General features: G+C 43.0%; 1 protein-coding gene and 1 long non-coding RNA gene across 2 annotated transcripts; one reads left to right on the top strand and one right to left on the bottom strand.

The window, feature by feature from the left end:
* Positions 1-1,524: 1,524 nt before the first annotated feature.
* Positions 1,525-22,191, bottom strand: LOC311136661 (lymphocyte cytosolic protein 2-like). The gene is made up of 21 exons (XM_084170876.1): positions 21,936-22,191; positions 21,730-21,792; positions 21,514-21,560; positions 20,842-20,907; positions 20,720-20,748; positions 20,556-20,596; positions 20,219-20,423; positions 19,979-20,076; positions 19,815-19,881; positions 19,604-19,705; positions 19,492-19,517; positions 17,734-17,753; positions 17,383-17,484; positions 15,287-15,311; positions 14,689-14,701; positions 14,461-14,551; positions 10,858-10,901; positions 10,648-10,733; positions 5,046-5,120; positions 4,641-4,790; positions 1,525-4,297 (listed from the first exon to the last, which is right to left on the bottom strand). The coding sequence occupies exons 1-21, from the start codon at positions 22,011-22,013 to the stop codon at positions 4,160-4,162; spliced, it is 1,566 nt and encodes a 521-aa protein (XP_084027002.1). The 5' UTR covers positions 22,014-22,191; the 3' UTR covers positions 1,525-4,159.
* On the top strand, positions 11,444-14,171 carry LOC311136662. The gene is made up of 3 exons (XR_014613886.1): positions 11,444-11,665; positions 12,291-13,260; positions 13,494-14,171. It is a non-coding gene; the product is annotated as an uncharacterized lncRNA (long non-coding RNA).
* Positions 22,192-22,557: the final 366 nt, after the last annotated feature.

Consider the following 22,557-nt stretch of genomic DNA (forward strand, 5'->3'; position numbering starts at 1 on the left):
GTTTCCCTCAAGAATTTCCCTGTATTTAGCGCCATCCATCATTCCTTCAATTCTGACCAGTTTCCCAGTCCCTGCTGATGAAAAACATGGATGGTGTTCTCGAGGGGATGAGAGGTGTTGGGTTTGCGCCAGACATAGCGTTTTCCTTGATGACCAAAAAGCTCAATTTTAGTCTCATCTGACCAGAGTACCTTCTTCCATATGTTTGGGGAGTCTCCCACATGCCTTTTGGCGAACACCAAATGTGTTTGCTTATTTGTTTCTTTAAGCAATGGCTTTTTTCTGGCCACTCTTCCGTAAAGCCCAGCTCTGTGGAGTGTATGGCTTAAAGTGGTCCTATGGACAGATACTCCAATCTCCGCTGTGGAGCTTTGCAGCTCCTTCAGGGTTATCTTTGGTGTTTGTTGCCTCTCTGATTAATGCCCTCCTTGCCTGGTCCGTGAGTTTTGGTGGGCGGCCCTCCCTTGGCAGGGTTGTTGTGGTGCCATATTCTTTCAAAAAAATGTATAATGGATTTAATGGTTCTCCGTGGGATGTTCAAAGTTTCTGATATTTTTTTATAACCCAACCCTGATTTGTATTTTTCCACAACTTTGTCCCTGACCTGTTTGGAAAGCTCCTTGGTCTTCATGGTGCCGCTTGCTTGGTGGTGCCCCTATCTTAGTGGTGTTGCAGACTCTGGGGTCTTTCAGAACAGGTGTATATATACTGAGATCATGTGACAGATCATGTGACACTTAGATTGCACACAGGTGGACTTTATTTAACTAATTATGTGACTTCTGAAGGTAATTGGTTGCACCAGATTTTATTTAGGGGCTTCATAGCAAAGGGGGTGAATACATATGCACACACCACTTTTCCGTTTTTTTTAAACAGGTTTTTCTTTTCATTTCACTTAACCAATTTGGACTATTTTGTATATGTCCATTACATGAAATCCAATCCATTTAAATTACAGGTTGTAATGCAACAAAATAGGAAAAACACCAAGGGGGATGAATACTTTTGCAAGGCACTGTACCGCCATGGACTTTTTCGGGGTGAGCGAAGGTTTTGATTTCAGTGATCCATGCAGGCTTTACTGCAAACATTTCTGCACAGTCATGGGTAATTCGAGCCTGAATTTGGGCAAACAGAGGCATACGGCAGTTGGATAGTTTCTGCTCTTCATCATTCGTGAACATGGAAGTTGCTCCCAAAGATACATCCCACCTTATCAGCTCAGAGTTGTCGCTCTCAAGTTGCCTGCAAGGACAGGTAAAGTGTTCGATTATTCATTTCCAGGAGAAAAAAAATATTGGAGGCTGCCAAGGATGGCAGTTAGTGGGATTAAGTAATCCTCTCCTGCTGTGCTGACACAGACATAACAGCATGTCTGTCTCTCCAGGGGGTTTATATTGTCTGCTATTGTATTTGACATACTGTATGCTTTAGATCTTCTCTCTAGGCAGAGGAGTCAGGTTTCAAATGTATTACACAAGGCTTGTGTAAATTATAACAGACAAATGAGAGATTAGGGACATAAAGCTTTTATACACAGATTATGATTCCGGTGGTGAGGCATTATGTTTTACAACAGGTTAGTGGTGCAGATGCAACATACTTACATTTTTTAAAACATGTATTAATTTTACACTGCCAGAGCAGCAGTGAGACAACCCTTTTATCATCTTCTATGTTTCAGGCAAGTTAGAGAAACAATGGAAGTCGTTGACAAAAGTCAATTTAAAAAATGGGGAGAATTTGGCACAGAGGTCAGTAAAGTTTTTTTAGTGTGCCACCATCAATGACCAATGATTTGTAGAATTTCTGCCACAAGTTTCCAATAAAAAAAATAAAAGCTTGTTTAAACAGTGAATACAGCTACAGTTGAAGTCGGAAGTTTACATACACTTATGTTGGAGTCATTAAAACTCGTTTTTCAACCACTCCACAAATTTCTTGTTAACAAACTATATTTTTGGCAAGTCGGTTAGGACATCTACTTTGTGCATGACACAAGTAATTTTTCCAACAATTGTTTACAGACAGATTATTTCCCTTATAATTCACTGTATCACAATTCCAGTGGGTCAGAAGTTTACATACACTAAGTTGACTGTGCCTTTAAACAGCTTGGAAAATTCCAGAAAATGATGTCATGGCTTTAGAAGCTTCTGATAGGCAAATTGACATAATTTGAGTCAATTGCAGGTGTACCTGTGGATGTATTTCAAGGCCTACCTTCAAACTCAGTGCCTCTTTGCTTGACATCATGGGAAAATCAAAAGAAATCAGCCAAGACCTCAGAAAAAAAACTGGTTCATCCTTGGAGCAATTTCCAAACGCCTGAAGGTACCACGTTCATCTGTACAAACAATAGTATGCAAGTATAAACACCATGGGACCACGCAGCCGTCATACCGCTCAGGAAGGAGACGCGTTCTGTCTCCTAGAGATGAATGTACTTTGGTGCGAAAAGTGTGAATCAATCCCAGAACAACAGCAAAGGACCTTGTGAAGATGCTGGAGGAAACAGGTAGAAAAGTATCTATATCCACAGTAAAACGAGTCCTATATTGACATAACCTGAAAGGCCGCTCAGCAAGGAAGAAGCCACTGCTCCAAAACCGCCATAAAAAAGCCAGACTACGGTTTGCAACTGCACATGGGGACAAAGATCGTACTTTTTGGAGAAATGTCCTCTGGTCTGATGAAACAAAAATATATAATGACCATTGTTATGTTTGGAGGAAAAAGAGGGATGCTTGCAAGGCGAAGAACACCATCCCAACCGTGAAGCACGGGGGTGGCCGCATCATGCTGTGGGGGTGCTTTGCTGCAGGAGGGACTGGTGCGCTTCACAAAATAGATGGCATCATGAGGAAAGAAAATTATGTGGATATATTGAAGCAACATCTCAAGACCTCTGTAGCTCAGCTGGTAGAGCACGGCGCTTGTAACGCCAAGGTAGTGGGTTCGATCCCCGGGACCACCCATACACGAAAAATGTATGCACGCATGACTGTAAGTCACTTTGGATAAAAGCGTCTGCTAAATGGCATATTATTATAAGACATCAGTCAGGAAGTTAAAGCTTGGTCGCAAATGGGTCTTCCAAATGGACAATGACCCCAAGCATACTTCCAAAGTTGTGGCAAAATGGCTTAAGGACAACAAAGTCAAGGTATTGGCGTGGCCATCACAAAGCCCTGACCTCAATCCTATAGAACATTTGTCGGCAGAACTGAAAAGGCGTGTGCGAGCAAGGAGGCCTACAAACCTGACTCAGTTACACCAGCTCTGTCAGGAGGAATGGGCCAAAATTCACACAACTTATTGTGGGAAGCTTGTGGAAGGCTACCCGAAACGTTTGACCAAAGTTAAACAATTTAAAGGCAAAGCTACCAAATACTAATTGAGCGTATGTAAACTTCTGACCCACTGGGAATGTGATGAAAGAAATAAAAGCTTAAATAAATCATTCTCTCTACTATTATTCTGACATTTCACATTCTTAAAATAAAGTGGTGATCCTAACTGACCTAAGACAGGGAATTTTTACTAGGATTAAATGTCAGGAATTGTGAAAAACTGAGTTTAAATGTATTTGGCTAAGGTGTATGTAAACTTCTGACTTCAACTGTACATAATGGAACATAGTGTCAGATATTAAATAATATTGTTTTCATTTAACCATTAAACAATGCAGGAAAGAAATACTGTTTTATTTAGAAGCGGATAAAATTCCATATTATGAAAGCTCAGCAGTTGTGACTGACTGTTTAAACCACTATTTCCTTACTTGGATAATTGCATGTAACAGGAAAATAAGAGAGCAACAAACATTTACAGAACTACACACGGACATGTTCAGCTTCTGTGCTTTCCATACTCAAATAAATATATAAGTAGAGAAAAAAAAACGACAAATATTGTTGAACCCGTATTGACTTTTCTTTTTGAGGTCCATAGAGTAAACAGTTGACAGTGGCGTACTCTTCATCCAAGAGTCACTTGGCTTTACATGAAATGACTGTACATGTAAAGACAATGAACTGGAATTCAAAGGTTGCATAATTAATTCCCCCATAATGTTAGTGGTATTATTTTATTAAAACCAATGTGAATCTTGACTATTGCTCCATGTCATTGTTCTCCCTCCCCCAGGTGTCTATTAAAATGATGGATGGAGACCTGCTGGGTAGATCAGAGGACACTGGTTCTGCTGACCTGATTCACGGTTCTTAGCATCAATCAGCAGAAGTGGTGACTGTCTGTAATGGTTGATGATGTGTGCCACCATCAGAAAGGTCTGAAACATAAAACATGAACCCATCCATTAGTAGGGTTTCATTGAGCCGTATCATAACAGAAGCTGAAACATACTGTACATGTCAGATGGCTGTACATCTAATCAAATCTTCTAGTTGATGTTTTGGCAAAAAGTACTATATAACAAACTTTCAGATTACATATACATGGATTCAGTTCACAAAGCTCAATACGTCATCCCCAGAGTGATTGATAATATGATATAGAATTACACATATTACTCTGACTTGTCATAATTAGGGCTCTGAATTTATTTCTGACCATGTGACATGATCAGGAACAACTCCTGGCCCTGGTCAGGATGAATGAGGTAGATAATGTACCTCTGAGGCCTTAAGACCAGTTCCCAGCAGAAACTCATTCTGTTCGCAGCGAATCTGGATATTGTAGACTTTGTCCTGGTAGAGTACCATGAGCGTATAGGGCTGGATGGACGAGCGTTTCGAACTGTCTCGTACCAGAAATGCACCATCCTAATAGGCAAATGAAACAGAAAAACATTGCTCATCATAGTGGTGTTTGTGCTGTATTCTATCACCACAGAGCACTGGTGAACTATACACATTTAAAAAAAAAAATATTGACATTGGACTATATATGATATTTCATTGTCCCCTTCAAAAACCATTGTCACGTTTAATCTATGAGTACAGTGCATGAATGAGAGTTTGCCTGTTATTACAGTCAACCAGGTGTGTGAGTGATATTGGCAGCAGAAGACGTCTCACCTTGTTGACCTGTCTGAGACAGCCCTCTGCTTGGCCCCGCGTCACCTTGCCAACGTACCACTGAGGGTTCATGTCCTACACATTCACACAATCACACATCAATACTATGGGATTTGTGACTTTGTGACCTGTTGATCATTTCTGTAATAGGCTTCAGACAAAAACCATGACACAACAAACATTTGATACATTTGCAACGTTTCCACATTTTTCAATATAAATGATTTGTCGTCTTTTGATGAACATATCAATAATATTTTTTACATCTTCGGAACATTGCAAAAATCAGAAACATTTGGTCCAAAAATTTTGCAGAAAAGCTAATCCGTGCTTTTGTCACTTCTAGATTAGACTACTGCAATGCTCTACTCTCCGGCTACCCGGATAAAGCACTAAATACAACTTCAGTTAGTGCTAAACACGGCTGCTAGAATCTTGACTACAACCAAAAAATTTGATCATATATTACTCCAGTGCTAGCCTCTCTACACTGGCTTCCTGTTAAGGCTAGGGCTGATTTCAAGGTGAGTTCCTCCTGAGTGGCGCAGTGGCGCAGTGGTCTAAGGCACTGCATCGCAGTGCTAACTGTGCCACTAGAGATCCTGGTTCGAATCCAGGCTCTGTCGCAGCCGGCCGTGACCGGGAGACCCATGGGGCGGCGCACAATTGGCCCAGGGTAGGGGAGGGAATGGCCGGCAGGGATGTAGCTCAGTTGATAGAGCCTGGTGTTTGTAACGCCAGGGTTGTGGGTTCGATTCCCACGGGGGGCCAGTATAAAAAATATATGTATTCACTAACTGTAAGTTGCTCTGGATAAGAGCGTCTGGTAAATGTAAGGTTTTACTGCTAACCTACAAAACATTACATGGGCTTGCTCCTACTTATCTCTCCGATTTGGTCCTGCCATACATACCTACACGTACGCTACGGTCAAGATGCAGGCCTCCTTATTGTCCCTAGAATTTCTAAGCAAACAGCTGGAGGCAGGGCTTTCTCCTATAGAGCTCAATTTTTATGGAATGGTCTGCCTATCCATGTGAAAGACACAGACTCGGTCTCGACCTTTAAGTCTTTACTGAAGACTCATGGTGAAAGCCAAGGCACTGGAGCGACGAACCGCCCTTGCTGTCTCTGCCTGCCCGGCTCCCCTCTCTCCACTGGGATTCCCTGCCTCTGACCCTATTACGGGGGCTGAGTCACTGGCTTGCTAGTGCTCTTCCATGCCGTCACTAGGAGGGGTGCGTCACTTGAGTGGGTTGAGTCAGACGTGATCTTCCTCTCTGGTTTTGCGCCCCCTTGGGCTCGTACGTTGGAGGAGATTTTCGTGGGCTATACTCAGCCTTGTCTCAGGGTAGTAAGTTGGTGGTCTGTTGATATCCTTCTGGTGGTGTAGGGGCTGTGCTTTGGCAAAGTGGGTGGGGTTATATCCTGCCTGGTTGGCCCTGTCCGGGGGTATCGTCGGACAGGGCCAGTGTCCACGACCCCCCCTGTCTCAGCCTCCAGTATCTATGCTGCAATAGTCTATGTGCCAGGGGGCTAGGGTCAGTCTGTTATACAGTGCATTCAGACCGCTTGACTTTTTCCACATTTTGTTGTTACAGCCTTATTCTAAAATGGATATACAGTGGGGAGAACAAGTATTTGATACACTGCCGATTTTGCAGGTTTTCCTACTTACAAAGCATGTAGAGGTCTGTAATTTTTATCATAGGTACACTTCAACTGTGAGAGACGGAATCTAAAACAAAAATCCAGATTATTAATTTGCATTTTATTGCATGACATAAGTATTTGATACATCAGAAAAGCAGAACTTAATATTTGGTACAGAAACCTTTGTTTGCAATTACAGAGATCATACGTTTCCTGTAGGTCTTGACCAGGTTTGTACACACTGCAGCAGGGATTTTGGCCCACTCCTCCATACAGACCTTCTCCAGATCCTTCAGGTTTCGGGGCTCTCGCTGGACAATACAGACTTTCAGCTCCCTCCAAAGATTTTCTATTGGGTTCAGGTCTGGAGACTGGCTAGGCCACACCAGGACCTTGAGATGCTTCTTACGGAGCCACTCCTTAGTTGCCCTGGTTGTGTGTTTCGGGTCGTTGTCATGCTGGAAGACCCAGCCACGACCCATCTTCAATGCTCTTACTGAGGAAGGAGGTTGTTGGCCAAGATCTCGCGATACATGGCCCCATCCATCCTCCCCTCAATATGGTGCAGTCGTCCTGTCCCCTTTGCAGAAAAGCATCCCCAAAGAATGATGTTTCCACCTCCATGCTTCACGGTTGGGATGGTGTTCTTGGGGTTGTACTCATCCTTCTTCTTCCTCCAAACACGGCGAGTGGAGTTTAGACCAAAAAGCTCTATTTTTGTCTCATCAGACCACATGACCTTCTCCCATTCCTCCTCTGGATCATCCAGATGGTCATTGGCAAACTTCAGACGGGCCTCGACATGCGCTGGCATGAGCAGGGGGACCTTGCGTGCGCTGCAGGATTTTAATCCATGACGGCGTAGTGTGTTACTAATGGTTTTCTTTGAGACTGTGGTCCCAGCTCTCTTCAGGTCATTGACCAGGTCCTGCCATGTAGTTCTGGGCTGATCCCTCACCTTCCTCATGATCATTGATGCCCCACGAGGTGAGATCTTGCATGGAGCCCCAGACCGAGGGTGATTGACCGTCATCTTGAACTTCTTCCATTTTCTAATAATTGCGCCAACAGTTGTTGCCTTCTCACCAAGCTGCTTGCCTATTGTCCTGTAGCCCATCCCAGCCTTGTGCAGGTCTACAATTTTATCCCTGATGTCCTTACACAGCTCTCTGGTCTTGGCCATTGTGGAGAGGTTGGAGTCTGTTTGATTGAGTTTGTTGACAGGTGTCTTTTAGACAGGTAACGAGTTCAAACAGGTGCAGTTAATACAGGTAATGAGTGGAGAACAGGAGGGCTTCTTAAAGAAAAACGAACAGGTCTGTGAGAGCAGGAATGATTACTGGTTGGTAGGTGATCAAATACTTATGTCATGCAATAAAATGCAAATGAATTACTTAAAAAATCATACAATGTGATTTTCTGGATTTTTGTTTTATATTCCGTCTCTCACAGTTGAAGTGTACCTATGATAAAAATTACAGACCTCTACATGCTTTGTAAGTAGGAAAACCTGCAAAATCGGCAGTGTATCAAATACTTGTTCTCCCCACTGTATATTTTTTTTATCCTCATCAATCTACAGACAATATCCCATAATGACAAAGTGAAAAAAACAAAACAGATATACCTTATTTACAAATATTCAGACCCTTTGCTATGAGACTCGAAATTGAGCTCAGGTGCATCCTGTTTCCATTGATCATCCTTGTTTCTACAACTTGACTGGAGTCCACCTGTGGTAAATTACATTGATTGGAGATGATTTGGAAAGGAACACACATGTCTATATAAGGTCACACAGTTGACAGTGCATGTCAGAGCAAAAACCAAGCCATGAGGTCAAAGGAATTGTCTGTAGAGCTCAGACAGGATTGTGTCGAGGCACAGATCTGGGGAAGGGTACCAAAAGATTTCTGCAGCATTGAAGGTCACCAAGAACACAGTGGATTCCATCATTCTTAAATGGACGAAGTTTGGAATCACCAAGACTCTTCCTAGAGCTGGCTGCCCGGCCAAACTGAGCAATTGGGGGAGAAGGGCCTTGGTCAGGGAGGTGACCAAGAATCCAATGGTCACTCTGACAGAGCTCCAGAGTTCCTCTGTGGAGATGGGAGAACCTTCCAGAAGGACAACAATCTCTACAGCACTCCACCAATCAGGCCTTTATGGTAGAGTGGCCAGATGGAAGCCACTCCCCAGTAAAAGGCACATGATAGCCCACTTGGAGTTTGCCAAAAGCCACCTAAAGGACTCTCCGACCATGAGAAACAAGATTATCTGGTCTGATGAAACCAAGATTGAACTCTTTGGCCTGAATGCCAAGCGTCACATCTGGAGGAAACCTGGCACCATCCCTATGGTGAAGCATGGCGGTGGCAGCATCATGCTGTGGGGATGTTTTCAGCGGCAGGGACTGGGAGACTAGTCAAGATCGAGAGAAAGATGAACGGATCAAAGTACAGAGAGACCCATAATGAAAACTTGCTCCAGAGCACTCAGGACCTCAGACTGGGGCGAAGGTTCACCTTCCAACAGGACAACGACCCTAAGCACACAGCCAAGACAACGCTGGAGTGGCTTCGGGACAAGTCTCTGAATGTCCTTGAGTGGCCTAGCCAGAGCCCGGACTTGAACCAGATTGAACATCTCTGGAGAGACCTGAAAATAGCTGTGCAGCGACGCTCCCATTCAACCTGAGAGCTTGAGAGGATCTGCAGAGAAGAATGGGAGAAACTCCCCAAATACAGATGTGCCTAGCTTGTAGCATCATATCCAAGAAGACTCGAGGCTGTAATCACTGCCAAAGGTGCGTCAACAAAGTACTGAGTAAAGGGTCTGCATACTTATGTAAATGTGATATTTCCGTTTTTCATTTTTAATACATTTGCAAACATTTCTAAAAATCTGTTTTTGCTTTGTCATTATGGGGTATTGTGAGTAGATTGATGAGGGGAAAAAAAACAATTTAATCAATTTTAGAATGTAACAAAATGTGGAAAAAGTAAAGGGGTCTGAATACTTTCCAAATGCACTGCATCTGATGTAATTCTCCTGTCTTATCTGTTGTCCTGTGTGAATTTAAGTGTGCTCTCTCCCCTCCCAGAGGACCTGAGCCCTAGGACCATGCCTCAGGACTACCTGGCCTGATGACTCCTGGCTGTCCCCAGTACACCTGGTCGTGCTGCTGCTCCAGTTTCAACTGTTCTGCCTGCGGCTATGGAACCCTGACCTGTTCACCGGACGTGCTACCTTGTCCCGGATCTGCTGTTTTCGTCTCGCTCTCGACCTCTCTCTCGACCTCTGAATGCTCGGCTATGAACAGCCAACTGACATTTACTCCTGAGGTATTGACCTGTTGCACCCTCTACAACCCTGCTGGTCATTTATGAACATTTGAACATCTTGAAGAACAATCTGGCCTTAATGGCCATGTACTCTTATAATCGCCACCCGGCACAGCCAGAAGAGGATTGGCCACCCCTCAGAGCCTGGTTCCTCTCTAGGGTACTTCCTAGGTTCATGCCTTTCTAGGGAGTTTTTCTTAGCCACCATGCTTCTACATCTGCATTGCTTGTTGTTTGGGGTTTTAGGCTGGGTTTCTGTATAGCACTTTGTGACATCTGCTGATGTAAAAAGGGCTTTATAAATACATTTGATTGATTAAATGCTCAATTACCATTATTTGCATATACATTATTGTATGAGGGCCTACTGAAATATTTGATTTATTCAATAGGATCTGACTAGTCTCACAGAGTCAAAGGGCTCAGCTTGTAGACACTACAGCTATTAAGACTAGGGGCTGCAGCCAGAATCTACAATACTCCCTTAGAAGAACAATACAATGGCGCTACCTACTGAGCTATGCAAGTCATTGCATCACTAGATCAGGTTCAACGTAAGTACGTTCATATTCGAGAGTCTGTCTGTCTGTATGGTAGGCGGTCACCTGTTCATCCTCTTGGTCTGCCGGTGGGGGCATAGAAGCTTGCACAGGTAGCGGCGCGGGCATAATCTTGCTCCTGTGTGAGAAAGCTTACAAAGGAAAAAGGAGAATCCAATCAGTTATCAATCGAGAAATTGTGAGTCATATTTACACAGTATCCTTTACCACGGTAGTGTCTGATAATGGGGACTGAAGTGAAAATACAGCACTCACATGCCTGCAGTCTTGAAGCACTTGAAGCGATATTAGGTGACAAACTGGAGAGAGATGGAACAAGAGTTTGCAGATTACCATTCAAATGTGTGCACCTTTTAATTCCATCACCTCTGCAAAATTATGTCCTCCATATAAACCATATAGCCATTTTCCTTCCTAACTTTGACATGACAAAACAACTGATCTTACCTGCAGTTGTGTAAAGTAATGTTACTGTACTTAAGTAGTTTTTTGGGGTATCTGTACTTTACTATTTATATTTGTCGACTTTTACTTTTACTTCACTAAATTAAAAAAATAAGTATACTTTTACTCCGATTCATTTCCCCTGACACCTTCGTTACTCGCTACAAAATCAAATCAATCTGAAGCTGGAAGAAAAAAACGAATCATGTTGGAAAAAATATGCAAGCAACATCGGCGAGTCGGCACACTCATGGGTGAACTTGTTTTGCAATGCAGCAGGCGACGACATTCAGAGTTGATCCAATCCTCATCAGTTTGGGCAAATCCAAGGGTCCTAAAGTGCAAAGGCCAAACACCGGGAGCCTGTCACTTGCAAAACAGTCATCCACTCAGTAGCACTTTGGCCAAGCGTGTCCGAAATCGCACAATCATGTCAGACATCGCTCTACCACCACCTCCCGATGAAGACGAACACCCTTCGCTGTATCTAAAATAAATGTTTTATTTTCTCAGAATGAAGGATTCATCCTACCGGTTGAAACGTCTGTTATGTTTACCAAAAGTTCAGGAAATACTAGCGTTCAAGAACTCGCCTTCGAAGCTAACAAAACACATTGAGGTAAGCCTACTGTTAGCTTGCTAGCTAGAATAACGTTAGCATGCTAGCTAACCTTGCTAGCCCACATTTGCTAATGCAACAAGCAGTGTTCGTTGATGCTAGCTAATCCTATATACCTAAATAGTTCACTAGCTAGTAGCTACCTACTTTAGCTGGCTAAAATGTGCCCAGATTCGAAAGCTTTGTTAGCTAACGCAATCTAACTAAACTGACACGAGCTAACTAGCTGGCTTGTTAATAAGCTAGCTAACTAGTAGGTTTCCAAATCTGGGCACATTTTAGTCAGCTAGCGTTAGTCTAGCCAAATACATTTTCTGTGAACACCTGGTCTAGCTAACTAACTAATGTTAGCTTTCGGGTGTTAGCTAGCCATTTTATTAATTGTGTTAGTTGATAAAGTTGTTCCTACCTAGCTAATTACTGTAGACTTCAGTTATTGTCTTAACCTACTAGCTAGATCAATTAACATAGTTTTTTCTCATTGTAATATTAAATGGTGGTCACAAACTCTCACTTAACTAATGTTTATAGCTTTAAAATTAGGATCCTATACCTTAAGTATTTGGTGATGGTAGTTATGTAGCTAAGTAACAGTCTTTCTCTTTTCCTTTTCTTCTTATTTCAGAGAAAGCATGTACACCATCTTAAGAAGTATGGAGAACTGATGGCAAACACACTGAAGAGAAAACATGCCCCTAAGACTCCCTCCCCCACCAGGCAGAGCGCATTACTGAAGACAGTCTCAAAAATGCATAGACAAAGCTGTGGTGAAGTGTGTGGTCCAAGGGCTCCAACCATTCGCTGTTGTAGAACAAGAACCGTTCAGAGAGTTTGTCCAGGATCTGCAGCCTAACTCAAAGATCTTATCATGGCCCACCCTGCGCTCCAGGATTGATGAAGCCTCCACGGAAATGAAGAAGGTGACTGAGGCCATGAGAGGAGTTGACCGCATCGCCACCACCACCGACTGCTGGTCTGCAAGAAGACGGAGCTTCATTGGTGTCACAGCCCACTGGATAGACCCTGACAATCTCAACAGATGCTCTGCAGCCCTGGCCTGTAAACGGTTGAGAGGATTGCATACCTTTGACGTGTTGGCAGGCGCCCTAAATGACATCCATTCTGAGTTTGAAATCCGGGGTAAGATTGTGAGAACAACAACAGACAACGGCTCTAACTTCTTGAAAGCTTTCCAAGTTTTTGGAGAAGATGAAAACCCCAAGACAGTGGAAGCAGTGGGTGGGGAAGCAGCTCAGCCAGGACAGGAAGATGGTGAAGAGGAACAAGAGGAGAGTGAAGAAGTGGAGTTTGTTGATGTGGCAACGATCCTGAATGAAGATGATGGTTTTGAGTACCAGCGTCAAAGACAAAGGTGAGGCGGCCGTCAGAGTTATCAACTACCAACCTGCTGATCACAAAACTTGACCGACTCAAGTTGTCCCTGAAGTACTGTAAGCCTCTGGTGGATGCGCTACAACTGGGACTGAAGAAGCACTTCAGCTACATGTTTCACGACCCTGAGCTGATCGCAGCTGCAATCCTTCTCCCCAAATGCAAAACAACGTGGGCAAAGGATGACGCCACCATCAGAATGGGTAAGACAACATGGTTAATTAACAGTATTTTATTATTCATAAACAACTGTGTATAGTGTACATTTTGACACTTCATAGATTTGAGAACCACCCATTTAAACTACAGTCCTGACTTTGTGGTTCAGTCCAATGGGTAGCCTACTTAGCCCTGTTGCTTGGTTTATATAGATGGGGATGGATTAATGTAGGCTCATAACGGCCTGATTTCTATTGTCATCTTCCTTGTATATCAGGAATGGACTACATCAAGGACCACCTGGAAGAACCCTTGCTACAGCTAGGTGATGGCACCAGTTCATCAGATGAGGAGGACTTCTTCTCAGCTGGATGGATACCTGGCCTGTTCAGCTGATCATATGGAGTTGCTCAAGTCCTTCCCGTCAGTCTGTAAGCTGTCTCTGAGGCTAAACACACCCTTACCTGCATCAGCTGCATGTGAAAGGCTGTTCAGCATTAACGCTAGCAAGCCCAAGGACACGGATGCCTTATGCGTTTTGTTAATTTATGTTTAGAATTCACAAGTTATAGGTGTCCTTGTTACAAAGGCATGACCTGACACACTGATTTGTAATACAGTTCTATCAGTGGTGATGTCCTCATATTCCTACAGTGAGGTTGTGTGCAGTTCTGTACATGTACTTTTGATAAGCTCATCAATTTTTTATGTATAGGGTTCTATTATAGGATGTTTTTTCTAAAGCAAAGTGACTGTGATTGTAAGTGCTTACGTTTACTGGCTATATTCCTTTGTAATTAAGGAATAATTATATTTAGTCTGTACGAGATGTATTTTGAAGTGATGCCTATTTGAGAATCCACGTTCTTTCTTTTTTTTATCTGAGCTCTTGTGTCTGTAAGATTGTTACCTTTCAGAAAAGCTCAAACCAAATAAAAGGTCTGGCTGTTTTGGATTTACGGCTCTTACGTTTCATACTTTTACTCAAGTATGGCTTTTGGGTACTTTTTACACCACTGCTTAATATAAGGAATTTGATGTATAACATTTTACTTTTACTCAAGTATGATGATTGAGTACTTTTTCCACCACTGTACTTGAGTACATTTAAAAACAGATACTTTTAGACTTTTACTCAAGTAGTATTTAACTTGGTGACTTTCACTTTTACTTGAGTAGTTTTCTAAGGTATCTTTACTTTTACTCAAGTATGACAATTAAGTACTTTTTCCACCACTGCTTACCTGTCTGAATGTAAGTGCAATCCGGGGAGCATTGGTCTAGGGAGCCCTGGTCTAGGAAATGTGTTGGAGATGAAGGGTTTGGCCATGGGCACTAGAAGAGAGATACATATAATCATTATGAGAACTAAATACATACTGCATAGTCCTTCAAGGTAAAACAGGATGAAGATGAAGTACAATGTAAAGTCCCCTTATACAAGAAGAAAAAGCTTTTAGAAAATGGCTTACCTTCATCTCGTACCTGTTGATGACATAAGAGAGGAACATGGTATGAGGTGGAACTGCAGCCTTTTCTCAAGCCCCGTTTATACCTGGTGCTAACATGAGTCCTTTGTTTTGATCTTGTCCACATACTGATTGTGCCCACTTTTTCAGATGTGTCTACACATGGTATTAAAATGTATTTTATCTGTCCACTATGTCCGCATTGTGACCGAATTTCCTGGTTATTATTTGAAGGGATATTCTTTCAAAAGAATATGTATTTATTTTAAAACACATGACACCTGTCAATGATTTTAGAGGGCGGGATATTTATGATTTTAAATGTTTTCACTATCCAGATCCATCTACACTTGCAAGATATCCAGAGACACAATGAGTGCCTGACGACCTCCAGAGGTGGTCAGGAAGATCTGATCACAATGCGTATTTTATTTGTTTACTATATCTGTCAAATGTGGGCACAATCAGAATGTGGACAAGATCAGGACAAAGGATGCATGTTAGAACCAGGTATAAACAGGGCTTTAGTGAAGCTAAAGATAGTTTCAAAATCCTTATTAGCAACTTCCACCATTGTGGTGATCCCGTGAAATAGCCTTACCTCATTTCTTGGATCAGGCACATATCTGCAACAGAAATGGACGTTACAGATGAATGAGTTGTTATATTAACTTGCATATTGCTAATTCGTGTCAAACTGAGTAAGCGAGCACAAAGATTTGGCCAAATATGTGCAACAACCAACAAATCAAACGAAACACGGATGGAAAACTGGAAGGGTAATCATAAAACGATTCACATGTTGTGATGCAAAGAGTTTCTCCTTTGTACCACAAGCAAAGGTCCTACAAAGCTGTGATCTGTGGCAGTGATTCACCCCAGCTCAATTAGCTCCCACTAAGTAAACAACCACAATTCCACTCCGCCACCCCATTTATTCCTGATTGAGTGTACTGTACTTCCCTAACCATTGAACACAGTGTGTTTATTTAAGGATCAGTTGATATGTAATGTACAGTGAGGGAAAAAAGTATTTGATCCCCTGCTGATTTTGTACGTTTGCCCACTGACAAAGAAATTATCAGTCTATAATTTTAATGGTAGGTTTATTTGAACAGTGAGAGACAGAATAACAACAACAAAATCCAGAAAGACGCATGTCAAAAATGTTATAAATTGATTTGCATATTAATGAGGGAAATAAGTATTTGACCCCTCTGCGAAACATGACTTAGTACTTGGTGGCAAAACCCTTGTTGGCAATCACAGAGGTCAGATGTTTCTTGTAGTTGACCACCAGGTTTGCACACATCTCAGGAGGGATTTTGTCCAACTCCTCTTTGCAGATCTTCTCCAAGTCATTAAGGTTTCGAGGCTGACATTTGGCAACTCGAACCTTCAGCTGCCTCCACAGATTTTCTATGGGATTAAGGTCTGGAGACTGGCTAGGCCACTCCAGGACCTTAATGTGCTTCTTCTTGAGCCACTCCTTTGTTGCCTTGGCCGTGTGTTTTGGGTCATTGTTATGCTGGAATACCCATCCACGACCCATTTTCAATGCCCTGGCTGAGGGAAGGATGTTCTCACCCAAGATTTGATGGTACATGGCCCCGTCCATCGTCCCTTTGATGCGGTGAAGTTGTCCTGTCCCCTTAGCAAAAAAATACCCCCAAAGCATAATGTTTCCACCTCAATGTTTGACGGTGGGGATGGTGTTCTTGGCAGATTCTTGGTCATAGGCAGCATTCCTCCTCCAAACACGGCGAGTTGAGTTGATGCCATCTGACCACATTTGGTCTCATCTGACCACAATACTTTCACCCAGTTCTCCTCTGAATCATTCAGATGTTCATTGGCAAACTTCAGATGGGCATGTATATGTGCTTTCTTGAGCAGGGGGACCTTGCGGGCGCTGCAGGATTTCAGTCCTTCACGGCGTAGTGTGTTACCAATTGTTTTCTTGGGGACTATGGTCCCAGCTGCCTTGAGATCATTGACAAGATCCTCCCGTGTAGTTCTGGGCTGATTCCTCACCGTTCTCATGATCATTGCAACTCCACGAGGTGAGATCTTGCATGGAGCCCCAGGCCGAGGGAGATTGACAGTTATTTTGTGTTTCTTCCATTTGCGAATAATCGCACCAACTGTTGTCACCTTATCACCAAGCTGCTTGGCGATGGTCTTGTAGCCCATTCCAGCCTTGTGTAGGTCTACAATCTTGTCCCTGACATCCTTGGAGAGCTCTTTGGTCTTGGCGATGGTGGAGAGTTTGGAATCTGATTGATTGATTGGTTCTGTGGACAGGTGTCTTTTATACAGGTAACAAGCTGAGATTAGGAGCACTCCCTTTAAGAGTGTGCTCCTAATCTCAGCTCGTTACCTGTATAAAAGACACCTGGGAGCCAGAAATCTTTCTGATTGAGAGGGGGTCAAATACTTATTTCCCTCATTAAAATGCAAATCAATTTATAACATTTTTGACATGCGTTTTTCTGGATTATTTTGTTGTTATTCTGTCTCTCACTGTTCAAATAAACCTACCATAAAAATGATAGACTGATCATTTCTTTGTCAGTGGGCAAACGTACAAAATCAGCAGGGGATCAAATACTTTTCCCCCCCTCACTGTATATGACATGATGTGTGTCTGGAGCTGTGTTGTATGGAGTATGAAGGGAGGCTGGGTGCACTGCAGACCTGTTGCCCACCGATGAGCTGCTCCTGATGACTCTAGCTGACACAGGGAGGGGAGGTTTGGGCATCCTGGGAGGGTCTGGACTCCTCTCTTCTGCCTGAGGCCTGGAAAGAGAAGGTATGTGAAGTCAGATGTTCCCAGACAGTTCAGTGTAGTGAGCATTTCAGTTATAGCTTGTTTAATTTCTTAAGAAAAGGTACAGTTCTATTACTGAGTGTATGTACAACAAATGTGGCACGTATACACGTGCAGTCACAATTCAAACAGGGAAGGAGGTGCATTGTCAATGACATGAAATAGAATTGAGAGAAGTTATATGAAGGAAAGCAATAGACAAAAAAAAAATGAATTACCTCCATAAATGTGGAGCAGGCTGCGTGTGTGAGGAAAAACAAACATGTCATACACTTCATTGTGAAATCTTCCTATTTCAAACTATTAGTAAAGATTCTGGGATGGCCTTTAAACACTCACATATAGACATGCCTATAGCAGTTATATAAAAGCAAAATATAACTTCAGCAAGCACATAAAATATATAAACTCAGCAAAAAAAGAAACGTCCTCTCATCGTCAACTGCATTTATTTTCAGCAAACTTAACGTGTAAATATTTGTATAAACATAACAAGATTCAACAACTGAGACATAAACTGAACAAGTTCCACAGACATGTGACTAACAGAAATTAAATAATGTGTCCGTGAACAAAGGGGGGTTCCAAATCAAAAGTCACAGTCAGTATCTGGTGTGGCCACCAGCTGCATTAAGTACTGCAGTGCATCTCCTCCTCATGGACTGCACCAGATTTGCCAGTTCTTGCTGTGAGATGTTACCCCACTCTTCCACCAAGGCACCTGCAAGTTCCCAGACATTTCTGGGGGGAATGGCCCTAGCCCTCACCCTCCGATCCAACAGGTCCCAGACGTGCTCAATGGGATTGAGTTCCGGGCTCTTCGCTGGCCATGACAGAACACTGACATTCCTGTCTTGCAGGAAATCACGCACAGAAAGAGTGGTATGGCTGGTGGCATTGTCATGCTGGAGGGTCATATCAGGATGAGCCTGCAGGAAGGGTACCACATGAGGGAGGAGGATGTCTTCCCTGTAACGCACAGCGTTGAGATTGCCTGCAATGATAACAAGCTCAGTCCGACGATGCTGTGACACACCGCCCCAGACCATGACGGACCCTCCACCTCCAAATCGATCCGCTCCAGATTACAGGCCTTGGTGTAACGCTCATTCCATCGACGATAAACGCGAATCCGACCATCAGTGAAGAGCACTTTTTGCCAGTCCTGTCTGGTCCAGCGACGGTGGGTTTGTGCCCATAGGCGACGTTGTTGCCGGTGATGTCTGGTGAGGACCTGCCTTACAACAGGCCTACAAGCCCTCAGTCCAGCCTCTCTCAGCCTATTGCGGACAGTCTGAGCACTGATGGAGGGATTGTGCGTTCCTGGTGTAACTCGGGCAGTTGTTGTTGCCATCCTGTACCTGTCCCGCAGGTGTGATATTCGGATGTATCGATCCTGTGCAGGTGCTGTTACACATGGTCTGCCACTGCGAGGACGATCAGCTGTCCGTCCTGTCTCCCTGTAGCGCTGTCTTAGGCGTCTCACAGTACGGACATTGCAATTTATTGCCCTGGCCACATCTGCAGTCCTCCTGCCTCCTTGCAGCATGCCTAAGGCACTGTCACGCAGATGAGCAGGGACCCTGGGCATCTTTCTTTTCGTGTTATTCAGAGTCAGTAGAAAGGCCTCTTTAGTGTCCTAAGTTTTCATAACTGTGACCTTAATTGCATACCGTCTGTAAGCTGTTAGTGTCTTAATGACCGTTCCACAGGTGCATGTTCATTAAATGTTTATGGTTCATTGAACAAGCATGGGAAACAGTGTTTAAACCCTTTACAATGAAGATCTGTGAAGTTATTTAGATTTTTACGAATTATCTTTGAAAGACAGGGTCCTGAAAAGGGAACGTCTCTTTTCTTGCTGAGTTTATGTATATTTATCTTCACTTGACATTGAGCGATGATGTAGGGATGAGAAGAAAGTTGTTTGGACACAATATAGGACTAATCAGAACATAATCAAATTTTATTCTCACCCTATCTGTTGTGTTCAACTTCCTTGCTGTGTGGACAAACAGAGCAGGTGTAAGAACAGACAACTACTGTAGTAAACTTTTGCTTGCTAGGTTTGGATTGGTGTGAGAGTACCTGGTATTGGAGAATCATTAAGGCTTGTTCGATCCAGTTTGGTGGGCTTTATTCTACGGTCAATTGGTGGAGCAGGAGGAGCACTTGAGAAAGGAGCAGGCACTTTGAAAGACAATACAAAAAGACAAGGTAAAAATCTAAACAAGTGACTAAAAAGTGTTCAAATGCTGTATTTATAGTGAGATATTAACATTCCAGAGTGTACACTTACTCTTGCCAGGTAGTCTGCCAGGGCGCTGGGGAGATTGCTCCCTTCTGGGTGGGGGAGGCTCCACTAGCTGCAGATACAAGGAGTTTAACGTAATGGTGAGGGACTGAGTGAAAGGAGAGAGTGGAGGATTGAAAGAGGGGTGCAGTCAGAGGGAACATACTTACACTAGGGCGACTGGCGGAGGGGAGTGGAGGACCAGGCCCAGGGCGTTGAGGTGGTGGAGGTGGCTGGCTTAGAGCTGTACCGCGGTGCGGGGTACTATCTAAACACAGACAGACATACATACAGACAGATAGATGCAAACATTCACACACAAAATATAATCAATGTGGGACAATACAAAGACACAACATATGTCCTTTGTGAGAGGAGAGCAAGGCAGTGTTGTACTGATGTCTCCGTACCAATGTAGTAATCGTCAGCATTGCGCTTGGCAGCACAGAGCTGATGGGGAATCTCATCAGGCGGCTCAGACGGAGGTGGCTCATAGTCGTTGTCACTGTCCTCACCTCCAACCTCCGGCCCCTCTGTTGGTGACTCGTAATCGCCCCCACTGCCGTCATCAGCATCAGCATCTGGGCTCTCATAGTCATCGTCACTCACCTCATCCTGGGAGTGACAGACAACCAAGTTAAATATTGATGAAAAGATAAATAATCCAGAGAGGAACAAGACACTTGAACTGAATAAAACAGGGAGGAATGGAATGCAGTAGAGTAACATAGCCAAAGACAGACTTACAAATTCATCAGGTCCCCAGGGCTGAACCTCTTGCGATGTATCTGCAGTAAGTAGCAGTACAATGGTAAAATTGCCCATTTATCATGTTCCAATTGCTTCTATGTTGATCATAATAACTTGATCTAGGGTAAGGTCTATCCTTTCAAATTCAAAATCATCCATACCTGGTTCATTATATTTTGGTGCTGCAGATCTAGAGAAAATACAGAGGAGAGCAAGGTTGTGCTTGGATATTGCTTTGAATTAAACTACTTATGTTGAATAGCTAAGAATTGCAATAAGTTACCTTTTAGTAAAGAATGGCCTTTTTTCTTCTTTCCTGTTGATTTCACAGCAGATTTTGGAGATGAGTCTGTAAAAAGAGCAGACAACATTGTGGCAGTCAATACTGCTACCATATTTTGGAGCAAACAGTGTTTCCATCTTTTGTCACACAGTCGCGTATCGACACAGTCAATAATTCCCTTATAGTTTTGTTCTGAGCATTTGTCACATGTTCAATATTGTGAGCAGTGATTGGTGAGTGCTACTTGAGTCCGCCTGTGACAGGATGTGGTATCTTAAGTAGATTGAAGTTTCAATGTCATGCTTTGGCTCTCCAATTTGTATTTTAAAATAAGGCACCCTACCACTCTCCTCCCTATCTGTCTATCCCTCTGGTCGTTCTTGGTCCCCCTCTTTACAGTTTCCTGCCCTAAAACATTCATGTTGCTCCATTTTTTTTTTTTATCTCTGTTGAATAGTTTCCTCTCCCTGTGCAATTATCATACTTCCCAACATTTTCATTGTTCAGGGGCATAAGAAGCTGAGTGGTCTTCATTTTGCCTCACAATGGTCCACCCAAAAGTGTACCTGGGTGCCTATGCTGGTTTTCCGTGTGAGCATGTAAAAATGGTTTGATGTAATTGTTGAAATGTTCAGTTTCACATAATTAAAGAAAAAGTAATGGAATACTCACGGTGAATGGATTTTGGGGAATTTCTGAAGCTCATTTTCACTCATGTTCTACAAAATGATAGATTAAGTATTTCCATCAAGTGATATATTACATGACAGTCCCCCCCCCCCCAAATAAAATGAAATCCTTAATCAAAGATTAATTATTTTGTCTTCTAGTCCAACTATACAAGGAAAACATGGGAAAATGGACACACATTTGCTTCATATCACTTACCAAGAACCTTTGCCCATTTATTTTACATTTCATGATGACTTTGTCACATCCACTTAACTCCAACTGTAAATTCAGAAAAAAATGAATTAATATGGGCACTGTTAAGTAGCTTTGAATATGATGTTGTAAGACAGAGAATTAAGGAAAGCTTTTACAGGTTGTGAACTGTCAACAAAAGGTGCAAAATTAACCTGAAAATGACTTACCCTCCTCATGTAGTCTGACAATTGGTGTGGATTCCAGCCCATGACCTCTGACTTGGATGGCACTCGGTCAAAACTCATTTTTCCCCCTCTGTCTTCTGAATATAAATTAAATATTTACAAACTCCTTTGAAAGACAGCTGGCTTGGACACCTCCTCTGTTACGGTGCAGTCATATCCATAGCCATGTTTGACTTCGAGGCCTGTCAGAAAATGGCTCCTTGTATCTTGCTGTGACGCCCTTGGCAATGCTCTGTCTGGCGCTGTGTGGAGGAAGTGTGCAGCCTGAACCGTGTTCAGAGAAATAAAATGGGAAGATATCACTCTTTCACAACACAGAAAAGAGGCAGAACAACACCCACCACTATCTGAGGGCTACAGTAGAAAAAAAATAGAATATTCTGTGAAATCGTGTCAGGTGTGATGTCAAGTGCCTGGTAGGTGATGAAATCCATCCATCAAGAGTTATGTATGATCTGAAGTCCAGACAACAGCAACACATACATTTAAATGTCAATATTTTCAAAGTTAAGTTAGTCAGTTCTCAGAGCTCTGAGAAAAGAAAGAAAGCAAACTTCCTCTTGCGTTTCCTGTCGATGATGACAGTAGTGGTGGCAACAGCAAG

The sequence above is a fragment of the Coregonus lavaretus genome, assembly GCF_964263955.1.
Source record: "Coregonus lavaretus genome assembly, chromosome: 10".
In the NCBI taxonomy this organism is placed as follows: Eukaryota; Metazoa; Chordata; class Actinopteri; order Salmoniformes; family Salmonidae; genus Coregonus; species Coregonus lavaretus.